This window comes from Dendrobates tinctorius, unplaced genomic scaffold (assembly GCF_039654945.1).
Source record: "Dendrobates tinctorius isolate UK_male_01 unplaced genomic scaffold, ASM3965494v1 ptg000016l, whole genome shotgun sequence".
In the NCBI taxonomy this organism is placed as follows: Eukaryota; Metazoa; Chordata; class Amphibia; order Anura; family Dendrobatidae; genus Dendrobates; species Dendrobates tinctorius.
The window spans coordinates 9,566,194-9,580,139 of NW_027361684.1; the positions used below are offsets into that span (position 1 = coordinate 9,566,194).

The window sequence follows — 13,946 nt, forward strand, 5'->3', positions numbered from 1 at the left end:
CACACATCCGGCTTTTTGAATCCGGCACGATGCGGCGAAATTTGGAACAACCGGATCCGGTACCGGATCCGGTTGTATTGTCGCCGCACCATGCCGGATGGGTATGCGGCACATCCGGTTTTTGCTGGATACGGCAAAAAGTAGCCTTCCGGCGTCTGCAAAAACCGTTCGCTGCAACGTTTTTTTGACAGCGCCGGACGGTTTTTCTCAGAGCGCATGCGCGGAGACTCAGTCTCGCGGTGCTCTTTTAAATGTGGGCGCCACCATATCCGGCCACACAGGCATCCGGTGTCTCCGGCACATCCCGGATCCGCCCCTACGGCTTTTCGCTGCACGGCACAAAGCCGGATGTGTGAAAGAAGCCTTAGTGTTGGTGAAGTTAGAGAGAAAAAAAGGACACCCTCAGTTAGTTCTGATCATCATCAGGTGTGTGTGAAGAGCAGACATACAAGGGCGCATGTTTCAACAAGCAAAGCGCAGTGATGGCATTTCTCTTCAAAGCAGACAAGTTGGGGACCTACTGGAAGTGAATTTGAAGCCAGCCTCAGTGATAACCAGACCTGGAGGTCTTGGTGAATACATTTTCTTCATCGTAAGCCAAAGGGTCCTAGTGTCTCACAAATCCTGGCAGAACCTAGTCTGAAGATGTCAGCAGCAGAAACCGCAACACATGCCCACACCCAGGGACTCATGTACAGGGTGTTTATGGTCTCCGAATCACACCTCGGGTGTAAATATAGCTTAATAGTTCACTGGCAGTCATCTTTCTTCCCTGTTTATGAGATTCTAAAAAAAAAAATTGCGTCAGATTTCATAATTTCATCAGATTTTATCATCCTAATTGTCATCCGTATGGCATTCATTATTATACATCAGCAACTACGGTAATTAAAATAACAAGACCAAATACAGTATATTAAGTTAAAAAAGCCCTATTGAATAACATTGGTCCAAGCGCAGGTTTTTCAGAGATAGCACATGGATGGAAAATACGATTGTGTGAACCTAGCCGTACAATGAGATAGTGGTTGTTTGCTGAGTGACCATTCAAACGACATATATACTAGCCATTTAACCCGTTATACTTGCCCAGGTGGCAAGTCTGTCCCTCTGAAGATGCTCCTGCTCCAAGTGCGCATGCGCCCGAGGCTTCGGAGAGACGGACACATCTCCGGTTATAATATAGATTGTGAGGATTTCGCTCTTTAGCAGCCAGTGGCTTACACACAGAGATCCAGTTCTGCTGTCAAAACCGTGTAGCTGTTACCCTTACCCCATGTGCAGGGCATTGCAGTAGCAGTAGTACGACCTCTCATAGGCCGGGTTCACACTTGCAAGAAACTCGCACAAGTTTCGTGTCTCAATATCCGGCACTGCCGCCGGCACTCGGACCGGAGCGCTCAGCTGCATAGAAATACATGCAGCCGCTCACTCCGGTCCGAGTGTCGGGTATTGAGAAGCGAGACTCGTGCGAGTTTCTCGCAAGTGTGACCCTGGCCATATAGTGACAGTTAGCTGTTAGTGGTGGTAATACCTAAGCTACTGCCATGCCTTTACATGGGATAAGTGACATAGTGAATCAGAAGAACTATACTACTTTAATAATTTGAGATATTTGCTAATATTATTATTACTACACCTACTACATATTGGGATTGGATCTTGGAGATAGGCATACTCTTTTAAGACTGGGGTGCACAACTGGCACCTATTGGGGCCTTTGCTTTCATTTTGCATACAGAAAAAAGACCAAAAATGTTATCTGAATGAGGACTATTGAGCATAATTCTCTTTTTTTGCATCCCTCAAGTCTGGTTTAAATGTTTATTATTAGGGTTTACGAAAAATAAATAAATTTATGTGTCAAAAAATATAATGATTTATTTCTCAAATTTTCCAAGGTGAGCGTAAAAGTATAGAAAGCACTTGATAAATATGCTAGATGATGTGTACTTTTTGGATGCATTTTGCAATAGAATTAGAGCACATTTTGCTTCACACGTATTCCCGGCTGAATTAGTGAAATTTTTCCTATTGTAATCCCCTGCAGGGCATCTCTCACAGATGGAGGCTGAGGATGGAGGACGCTCAGCCATTAGTGATGGCACAAACTTCCTGGATCATCGCTTAGCAACCAGAAGAAGCCAAACACACAGAGGCCGCACGACACCAGCTGGGAGCTCCGACCCGTCCATGGGGACAGCGTGTGTCGTACATTAGCTGCAGATATGGCCACGATACAGGTAACGACGTCCGCAAATGTCATTCCTGACTCTTCTACTGATACATTTGCCTTCCAAGGATATTTGTCACTAGATAAATGGGTCATTTTTGGTGCCAATTTAAATAAAAGAGAGGTAGCAAAAGCAATGTGTGACGAATTTTAAAAGACGCACGCTTCTTTAAAAACCTGACTTATTACAACCTGTATACACCATGAGACCCCTGCAGCCAATCACTGGCCTAGTGGTTTTGTGCCGCTATGACCAGTGATTGGCTGCAGCGGCTACGTGGGATATATGGGATACACTGCTGTAGCCAAGATGCACACTATGGCGCTGGCAGCACTGATTGGTCATTGTCAGAGTGTACATATCTGCAATTGGTAACACCCATTTGTTAATTTATTCATAAATTTTGAGCAGGAAAGAGATGATCTGGAATTATTTTGTTAGAAGGAATACAATATTTTCCTAAAACTCAACATCCTAGTGCCAAAGTACATGAATAAGGCAAGCATCACATTTATTATACACCTCACTTGACAGTTTTAACCCCTTCACGACATTCGCCGTACATGTACGGCGCTGTGGGAGGCGTGTTCCCTCAAACTGCCGTACATGTACAGCATGGCGATCGTACAGTCTGACTCCGAATGCCGACTCGCTCAAATGTGGGTGTCAGCGCTATTTGAGAACTGACAATCTGCGGCAATGCCCATAATTATTGCTAGCGCCAATAGTGGATGTTTAACCCCTCTGATGCAGCTGTCAATGGTGACAGCGACATCGATCGGGTTGCAGAAGGAGGGAGCTGATACGCCTCTTGCCTGTGTCTGATTCACTAATCTGATGCCCTGCAACGCAAAAGCTTTTAAGAGTATTAGAACAACAAGCAGGGTAGGGAAAGCTGATGTCCCATACTAGGACAAGGTGACAAAGTGAAAAAAAAAGTTTTTAAAAAATTGTATAAACATTAAAAAAAAATAAATCACAAAATAAAGAACAAAAAGTTGAAAAATATTATACCCTTCACGACATGTGTCATACATGTATGGCGCATGTCGTGTCTCTCCCTTTGATGTGGTCTCCAACGCTGAGCCCACATCTTTCCCGGCACATGCCAGCTGATTTGAACAGCTGACAGGTGGCTCTAATAGCCGTGGGTGGAATCACAATCCACCTACCGCTGTTAATCTGTTAAATGCTGCTGTCAATCGCTGACAGGAGAATTTAATGTGATCGCGCCGGAAGCGCGTCACTAATCCCGCCCATCGGTGCCCGTGTCACATGACTGCGGGTCACCGAGGAGTTGGCACGACATGTGTTACCATTGGTTTTATTGACGACTGTGGTCCCAGCTGCCTTGAGGTCATTAACAAGTTCCCCCCGTGTAGTTTTAGGCTGATCTCTCACCTTCCTCATGATCAAGGATACCTCACGAGATGAGATTTTGAATGGTTCTCCAGATCAATGTCGATTGACAGTCATTTTGTATTTCTTCTTTTTTCTTACTATTGCACCAACAGTTGTCTCCTTCTCACCCAGCGTCACACTTATGGTTTTGTAGCCCATTCCAGCTTTGTGCAGGTCTATGATCTTGTCCCTGACCTCCTTATAAAGCTCTTTGGTCTTGCCCATCTTGTATAAAAGCGCCAAAACATAAAATGATATAAATATTGTATCGCTGTAATCGTACTGACTCGAAGAATAATACTTTCCTATTACTGTTACCACACTCAGAATGGCATATAAAAGTCCTGAATTGCTGTTTTTGTCCATTCTGCCTCCCAAAAATAATAAGTTGACGAATAAAAGCGTCAACTCATCCCACAAAAAGCAATCCCCACATGGCTTTGTGGGCAGAAATATAGGAAAAAAATGTAGCTCCCAAACTACTGTATGTATTCGCACTGACCTGAAGAATAAATAAATCTAATGACTTATACTGCATATGGAACAGCGTTAAAAATAAATAAATAGAAACCAATTCTTCACCTGCTGTTGATTTGTTAATTCTGCCTACCAAAAATCGCAGTAAGACTCGGCGCATATTTATCCTGCGCTCTGCACTGAGCACTAACACCGCAATTTTCATGTAAAGCTCTGAAATACATGATTCAGACAGAACCCCCTATACAGGGTGGGTCATTTATATGGATACACCTAAATAAGATGGGAATGGTTGGTGACATCAACTTCCTGTTTGTGGCACATTAGTATATGGGAGGGGGGAAACTTTTCAAGATGGGTGGTGACCATGGTGGCCATTTTGGATCCAACTTTATTTTTTTCAATGGGAAGAGGGTCATGAGCCACATTAAACTTATTGAGAATTTCACAAGAAAAACAATGGTGTGCTTGGTTTAAAACGTAAGTTTACTCTTTCATGAGTTATTTTCAAGTTTATGACCTCTTATAAAATGTGTTCAAAATGCTGCCCATTGTGTTGGATTGTAAGTGCAACCTTCTTCTCCCACTTGATACACGGATAGCAAGATGTGTCCCAAAACTCAGTTCCATGTATTTCCAGAAACGAAGCCTGGATAAATGATCTTGTAAAAAGCACCATTTGAATTAGGGATTGTCATGATCCAGGACGGGGTTTCGCTTTGGCCCATCCTGGTCAGACAGGGGGTTAATTGTTTCTGCATCTCTCTGGCAGAGGGCGGCTATTTAATGCTCACTGGACCTGGGTCCGGTGTTAGTTATACTCCTGCCCTTGGCTGAGTTAAGTGACCTCTTGTATACATGTGCCTTGTGCCTGATAACTTGTTGCTTGTTTGGTTGTGATCTGGTTCTGTCCCTTTTACGAGTTCTGCCTGACCCTCTTGTACTGCACCGTCCTCTCGTGTATGACCCTCTGCTTGTGACTCGACTTCTCTCTGCTCGTCCCTTTTGTACCGCACCGCCCTCTTGTGTATGACCTTTGGCTTCGTCTGACCTCCCATCTGCTTGTCCCTCCTGTACCTCGTTCGCCCGTATTGTGTATGATCTCTGGTTTGCCCGACTCTGAGTGTTCTTCCATCTTAGCAAGCAGGATGCTAAGCCCCGCCCCCTTGTGGTCACATGACCGTAGGTCCTGTGCCTGCTTGCTAATACTTCAGCGTTCAGGTCCTGTGCATCTGTACTTTCCAGCTGTTACTGTCCCCGGGACCCCTACAGCACTGGTGAGTCCCTGCTCAGCGAGGGCTGTACGCCGGCACTGGCAGGATCCTGACATTATAACTGACCATTACCATTTTTTTTTCTCTGCTCCCATTCACCTGTGTGTGTGATGGATCCTATGCACGCTCTTTCTGAGCAGGTTAAGCACCTAACTCTGATGTCTCAGAAACTCCTTGGAGAACTGGCTCAGTCTCAGCAGCTGATCGCTGACACTGTGCAGGGGGTTTTTTCATCGGGGGCTCGGGATGTTACATTAATTTCTCGGGAGTCTCCGGTTAAGTTACCAGATACCTTTTCTGGAGATAAAAAGGAATTCAGAGTTTTCAAGGAGGGATGTAAGCTTTTTTTTTCTTTGAGACCACACTCGTCTGGGAGTGAAAGCCAGAGAGTGGGGGTCATTATATCTCTGTTAAGGGGGGCTCCACAGGCTTGGGCTTTCTCCCTTCCGACCACGGCCCATGAGCGTATGACTGTGGATGCATTTTTTGAGGCCCTGGGGCATATTTATGATGAGCCTGATCGGATACGTATGGCTGAGGACATGGTGATGAGTGTTTGCCAGGGGAAACACTCAGCCGAGTGGTTTTGTTCAGAGTTCAGACGTTGGGCTGCTGAGGTCTGCTGGAATGATGCCGCCCTCCGTGGCTTGTTCCGTAGAGGCCTGTCTGAACATCTGAAAGACGCCTTGGCTCTCCACCCTCCGCCTGATTGCCTGGAGGAGGCTATGACACAGGCCATCCGAATGGATCACAGGCTACGGGGGAGGGGAGGGATGCAGATTGAGACACCGTTATTCTCCCAAGGAAGGGGAGCCAGTCCAACATTGGAGACCATCGACCTCAAAGAGAAAGAAAGAAGACAACGACTCATGGGAAAATGCTGTTTTTTCTGTGGTGATTCTGGACATTGGAAAAAGGATTGCCCCTCCTGTCCTCTGACCAACAAGTGAACAAGCAACTGAGCCCGGGTGATTGTCGTGGAGATCACCCAGGCTCTCAGGTACCCTTTTCTGCATTTTCAAAAATGTTGTCGCAAGTGGAACTTTGTTGTGGGAGTGTCTCCACATTCACTTCTGCCTTCGTGGATTGCGGATCGTCATTAAACTTTATTGACTCTGACTTGGTATCCAGGTGTAAGTTAGGGAAAGTTAGGTTGGAGACTCCTATTCACATTGTTGCCATTGACAAAACACCACTGGCTAAAAATGACGTTATGTGTTATGAATGAGTCACCGAAGGAGGAAAAAACAAAAATACAAGCTAAGTCCAGAAAACCGGAGAGGTTGGTAGCTATCGGATTGCAGACCCCTGATCCTATCCACAACAACTAAAAGTAGCCGTGGGGGTTCCTACGATGCCCTAGACCCCTCGATCACAGCCGGAGAACTAAATAGGCCTAAAGAAAGAAAGGGCAAATCTAAACTGCCCCAGAGCAGACCCCAAAGTAATAGGCAGCCCCCAACATATAATGACGGTGAAGCAAGCTGAAAACACTAACACAGATAGAAAGATAGGTTGAGCAAACGATGGGGCCCAAGCTAACTAAAAAGGACAGGAAAGAAAAGCTGCTGTCTGCAATCCGTAAAAAACCCTACCAAAAAATGTCCCAACCGTCTGATAGGAAAAACATGCCCTGAAGTCGCTAGGACTTCAAAAAGACTATATCAGCACTCAGGTAAATTCTGAAGACAGAGCAAAGAGACAAACTGATCAGAGACAAAAATGGAACTCAGCACACCCCCGACCGGTAATGGCTGAACTCCAAAAAACAAGGTAAACAAAACAAAACTAATAAGTTCAATAGCAGAGCAAAAACTTATCTTTGGGAAGCAGGAATCAGACTGGTCTCCAAGAATCCAGCAGAGAAATCACCAGCGACTCAGAAGGGCGTCGGCTGCCTTATATCCAGTCAGAATTTCCTGTTACCCAGTCATCATCTACCAGATCAGGTGTTTGGTAATCAGCCTCACTACCTTCCTTCACCAGAAGAGGGAGTTCATCAGACATCGACGGTGAAGGGGAAAATGAACTCACAACAGTACCTCCCCCTTGAGGAGGGGTCACCAAACCCTCATCCACGCCACCAGGGCGATCAGGATGGGCCCGATGAAAGGCACGAACCAATCTTTCGGCATGAATATCGGATGCAGGGACCCAAGAATTATCTCCTGGCCATAACCCTTCCATTTAACCAAATACTGGAGTCTCCGTCTAGCCAGGCGAGAATCCAGTATCTTCTCAACCTCATATTCCACATTACCTTCAACCAATACCGGGTCAGGAGTTGCCACCACAGGAACTACTGGCTCAACAAACCTCTTTAACAGAGACTTATGAAACACGTTATGGATCTTAAATGTAACAGGAAGAGCCAATCGAAAAGAGACTGAATTAAGAATCTCCAAAATCTTGTAAGGTCCAATAAATCTAGGGTTAAACTTTGGAGAAGCCACCTTAATAGCGATATTCTTTGATGACAACCAAACCATATCACCCACCTTAAACTGGGGACCAATGGTCCTATGCCGGTTGGAAAACCGCTGGGCCTTTTCCTGGGAGAGAGACAACTTATCCACCACTTGGTCCCAGATCTGGTGCATTCTCTCCACCACAGTGTCAACACCTGGGCAGGCAGAAGGCTCCACCTGCCCTGAAGAGAATAGAGGATGAAACCCAAAGTTACAAAAAAAGGTGACATCAAAGTGGCAGAACTAGCTCTATTATTTAAAGCAAATTCGGCCACGGGCAAAAATGAAACCCAATCATCCTGATCAGCAGAAATAAAACATCTCAAATACGACTCCAAAGTCTGGTTTGTTCTCTCCGTCTGCCCATTGGTCTGAGGGTGAAATGCAGAGAAGGACAACTGAATTCCCAGCTTGGAACAGAAAGTCCTCCAAAATCTAGACACAAACTGAACTCCTCTGTCAGATACAATGTTCTCAGGAATCCCGTGCAAGCGAACCACCTGTTGCAAAAACAAGGACACCAAGTCTGAGGAAGATGGCAACTTAGGGAGTGGTACAAGATGGACCATCTTAGAGAATCTATCACAAATCACCCAAATAACACTCATTCTCTGAGAGACAGGCATATCAGAGATAAAATCCATTGAAATATGGGTCCATGGCCTCCTGGGCACCGGCCAAGGCATCAACAACCCACTAGAGCGAGAACAAGGTTTAGACCGAGAGCAAGTCCCACAGGACTGCACAAAAGTCCTGACATCACGAGACAAGGCGGGCCACCAAAAAGACTGACTCACCAAATCTCTAGTGCCAAAAATACCTGGATGACCAGCCAATGCAGAGCAATGAACTTCAGACATCACTCTCTTCCTCCACTGGTCAGGAACATACAATTTTCCAATGGGACAACGCTCAGGTTTGTCCTCCTGAAACTCTTCCAGAGCACGTCTCAAATCAGGCGAGATGGCAGAAAGAACTACCCCCTCACCTAAGATGGTAGCAGGCTTGGTCACAACAGGAGAATCAGCAAAGAAACTCCTAGAGAGGGCGTCTGCCTTGACATTCTTAGTGCCCGGAAGAAAAGAGACCACAAAATCAAAACGTGTGAAAAACAAGGCCCACCTAGCCTGTCTAGGATTCAAGCGTTTGGCCAACTCCAGGTAAATCAAATTCTTGTGGTCAGTAAGGACCACGACTTGATGTTTAGCTCCCTCCAACCAATGTCTCCACTCCTCAAATGCCCATTTCATGGCTAACAGTTCCCGATTCCCCACATCACAGTTACGTTCGGATGGGGAGAACTTTCGGGAAAAGAAAGCACAGGGATTCATTTTAGATGTTACAGGATCTTTTTGGGACAAAACAGCTCCTGCACCAATCTCAGAAGCGTCCACCTCTACCTGAAACGGGAGTGAGACATCAGGTTGCCGCAAAACCGGAGCAGAAGTGAACCTTCGCTTCAGCTCCTGAACGGAAGAAACAGCCTCCGGAGATCAATTCAGCACATCAGCACCCTTCTTAGTCAAATCAGTCAATGGTTTGGCAATACCAGAAAAATTAGCTATAAATTTACGATAAAAATTAGCAAAACCCAAAAATTTCTGGAGGGCCTTCAAAGAAGTGGGCTGAACCCAATCATAAATGGCCTGTACCTTGGCCGGGTCCATTTCAATAGTTGACGGAGACAAAATAAATCCCAAAAATGAAATTCTCTGTACACCAAAAAGGCATTTCGATCCCTTGACATACAGGGAATTCTCCCTCAAAATCCGGAACACAGTCCGAACATGTTCCACATGAGAGTCCCAATCCTTGGAAAAGATCAAAATATCATCCAGATAGATGATCAAAAATTTATCCACCAAGTCTCGGAAAATATCATTCATGAAGCACTGGAAGACAGAAGGGGCCTTAGTGAGCCCAAAAGGCATCACCAGGTACTCAAAATGTCCCTCCGGAGTATTAAACGCCGTCTTCCATTCATCCCCATGCTTAATGCAAATAAGATTATATGCCCCCCTGAGGTCAAGCTTTGTAAACCAGCAAGCACCTTTAACTCTGGAGAATAGATCAGAAATCAGGGGTAACGGATACTGATATTTAACAGTAATTTTGTTGAGGGAACGATAGTCAATACAAGGCCTTAATGACCCATCTTTCTTAGCCACGAAAAAAACCCCAGCACCTAAGGGTGAAGAGGATGGTCTAATATGACCCTTCTCCAACGACTCCTTAATATAGGATCGCATAGCCTCGTGCTCGGGTACAGATAAATTGAAAAGTCGACCCTTGGGAAATTTACACCCAGAGCTCAGCTCAATTGCACAGTCATAACTCCTATGAGGAGGAAAAGACGCACACTCATTCTCACTAAATACATCATAATAATCAGCCAAATAGTCAGGAACATCATGCGACTGGGGAGAGGTGGAGGAAACAGGAGCATCACTAAGGGCACACCGACAACCCCAACTCACCACAGACACAGATTTCCAATCCAAAACTGGATTATGGATTTGCAACCAGGGAAACCCCAGAACAATGGTATCATGCAAATTATGCAACACCAAAAATCTGCAATTCTCTTGATGGTCTGGGGCGACCCGCATTACCACCTGGGTCCAAAACTGAGGTTTATTCTTCGCCAAAGGAGTAGCATCAATACCCCTCAAAGGGATAGGCGTCCGCAGAGGTGTCATAGGAAATCCACAACGTTTAGCAAAATCCAAGTCCATCAGGTTCAGAGCTGCTCCCGAATCCACAAAGGCCTTAGTGGAAAATGTGGACAGGGAGCAGATCAGGGTAATTGCCAGAAGAAACTTAGGTTGAACACCACCCACAGCAAATGTGTGTGCAAAACGTTTCTCTCGTTTAGGGCAGACAGAAATAATATGAGAGGCATCACCACTGAAGAAACACAGCTTATTATGCCTTCTGAACTCCTGACGTTGCGCTCTAGACAAAACTCTATCACATTGCATAGGTTCAGGCATTTGTTCAACAGGTGGCAACACCTCTCGTGCGGTTTTGCGTTCACGCAAACACCGATCAACCTGAATCGTCAAGACCAGAGGGAACAGGAAATCCCACCATAGTATCTTTTACAGTTTCTGACAAACCCTTCCGAAAGAGAGCTACCAAGGCACCATCATTCCAGGTAGTAAGGACCGCCCACCTTCGGAATTTTTGACTGTACAACTCTGCAGAATCCCGACCCTGGCTCAATGCCAACAGGGCCTTTTCAGCCTGATCAATAGCATTAGGTTCATCATACAACAACCCCAAGGCTTGAAAAAATGCGTTCACATTAGTAAGAATAGGATCATCAGGTTTCAAAGAGAACGCCCAATCCTGGGGATCGCCGCGCAGCAAAGAGATGACAATTTTAACCTGCTGCGCGGAGCTCCCCAACGAGTTAGGCTTCAAGGCAAAAAATAATTTACAATTATTCTTAAAATTCAAAAAATTAGACCGATCCCCAAAAAACACATCAGGAGTAGGGATCTTTGGTTCAGCAGCATGTGAATGAGCAAGATAGGTGGAAATTCCCCGCACTTCAGCAATGAGCTGCTCCACACGATCAGACAATTGCTTCATCTCCATTGAGAAAGAAAAAAAAAATTTCCCCCTACGGCCTCAGAGACATAGAGGAAAAAATATACACAAAAAAAAAAAATTCTGACAAACTTTTTTTTTTCTTACAATTCTTTCCTGCTATTGAGTACCCTAGGATCTGCGGTATGGCTGGAGATTCTGTTATGAATGAGTCACCGAAGGAGGAAAAAACAAAAATACAAGCTAAGTCCAGAAAACCGGAGAGGTTGGTAGCTGATTGCAGACCCCTGATCCTATCCACAACAACTAACAGTAGCCGTGGGGGGTTCCTACGATGCCCTAGACCCCTCGATCACAGCCGGAGAACTAAATAGGCCTAAAGAAAGAAAGGGGAAATCTAAACTGCCCCAGAGCAGACCCCAAAGCAATAGGCAGCCCCCAACATATAATGACGGTGAAGCAAGCTGAAAACACTAACACAGATAGAAACATAGGTTGAGCAAACGATGGGGCCCAAGCTAACTAAAAAGGACAGGAAAGAAAAGCTGCTGTCTGCAATCCATAAAAAACCCTACCAAAAAATGTCCCAACCGTCTGATAGGAAAAACAGGCCCTGAAGTCGCTAGGACTTCAAAAAGACTATATCAGCACTCAGGTAAATTCTGAAGACAGAGCAAAGAGACAAACTGATCAGAGACAAAAATGGAACTCAGCACACCCCCGACCGGGGATGGCTGAACTCCAAAAAACAAGGTAAACAAAGCAAAACTAATAAGTTCAATAGCAGAGCAAAAACTTATCTTTGGGAAGCAGGAATCAGACTGGTCTCCAAGAATCCAGCAGAGAAATCACCAGCGACTCAGAAGGGCGTCGGCTGCCTTATATCCAGTCAGAATTTCCTGTTACCCAGTCATCATCTACCAGATCAGGTGTTTGGTAATCAGCCTCACTACCTTACTTCACCAGAAGAGGGAGTTCATCAGACATCGACAGTGAAGGGGAAAATGAACTCACAACAGTTATATTTCGTACAGAAGAGTTTCTCCTTAAAGTAAGTTCCTTGCACCAGGAACATATTTCATGTTTTGTTATGGACAACCTGCCTGCGGGACTGGTGTTGGGGTTCCCCTGGTTACAAGTGCATAATCCAGTGATTAATTGGGAATCTCGGGACATTGTTAAATGGGGTCCCTATTGTTCTGAGAAATGTCTTGTTACTGTGTCTGTGTCGTCCGTGGGTCTGGAAGGTATTTCGGAGTGCCTGAAAGACTATACGGATGTTTTCTCCGAAAAGAGGCCGAGGTTTTACCGCCACACCGCCCATTTGATTGTGCCATTGACCTGGTTCCAGGTGCTAAATTGACCAAAGCCCGCTTGTATAACCTTTCAGGTCCAGAACGGGCTACAATGAAGGAATATATTTCCGAGAGTCTCCGTAAGGGACACATTCGTCCTTCTGTTTCTCCCGTGGTGGCGGGGTTCTTTTTTGTAAAGAAAAAAGACGGTGGTTTACGCTCATGCCTCGATTTTCGTGAGTTAAATACGATAACTGTGAGGAATACGTATCCCCTTCCACTTATTCCTGATTTATACAACCAATTGTCCGGAGTTAAGTGGTTTTCGAAACTAGATCTACGGGGAGCGTATAACCTTATCAGAGTCCGGGACGGAGATGAGTGGAAAACTGCTTTTCTCACTACTGAAGGGTTGTTTGAAAATTTGGTCATGCTTTTCGGTCTGACCAATGCGCCAGCAGTCTTCCAAAATTTCATAAACTGCGTGTTCTCTGATTTTATTGGACGTTTTATGGTGGTATATTTGGATGACATACTGATCTACTCTCCTGATAAACAGGCTCACATTGGTCATGTTCGGGCAGTTCTCCAAAGGCTCCGGGAGAACTGTCTCTTTGCTAAACTTGAAAAATGTCTATTTTGTGTTCAAGAACTGTCGTTTCTGGGGTTCATTGTGTCTGCAGAAGGGTATCGCATGGATCCTAATAAGGTGCAGGCCATTGTCGAGTGGGTTCAACCTTGTGATTTGAAGGCTCTGCAGCGTTTCCTAGGGTTCGCCAATTATTATTGTAAATTTATAAGGGGGTTCTCACAGGTGGTTAAACCCCTCACAGACATGACTCAAAAGGGGGCTGATATCAAGAATTGGTCAGCCGCAGCGGTAGCGGTGTTTCAGTTTTTGAAAAAATGTTTCATGTCTGCCCCGGTTCTTATTCAACAGGACCCGTCTGAACCATTTATTGTTGAGGTAGACGCCTCAGAGGTGGGGGTGGGGGCGGTATTGTCCCAGGGACCCGCCACTTTGACCAATTTGAGACCTTGCGCCTTTTTCTCGAAGATATTCTCTACTGCGGAGAGAAACTATGATGCTGGGAATCGAGAACTTCTGGCTGTAAAGTTGGCCTTTGAAGAATGGAGACATTTTTTGGAGGGGGCTGTCCATCCTATAACCGTAATTACGGACCACAAAAACAAAGCTTACATTGAGTCAGCTAAAAGGTTGACTCCCAGGCAGGCTAGATG

General features: G+C 45.3%; 1 protein-coding gene across 1 annotated transcript in view; it reads left to right on the forward strand.

The window, feature by feature from the left end:
• Positions 1-2,054: 2,054 nt before the first annotated feature.
• EFCAB5 (EF-hand calcium binding domain 5) overlaps positions 2,055-13,946 on the forward strand; it is a 110,012-nt gene continuing 98,120 nt past the window's right edge. The window contains exon 1 of the mRNA XM_073565427.1: positions 2,055-2,243. Within this exon, the coding sequence (XP_073421528.1) occupies positions 2,229-2,243 (15 nt within the window). The 5' untranslated portion in view covers positions 2,055-2,228. The remainder of the gene's footprint in view (positions 2,244-13,946) is intronic.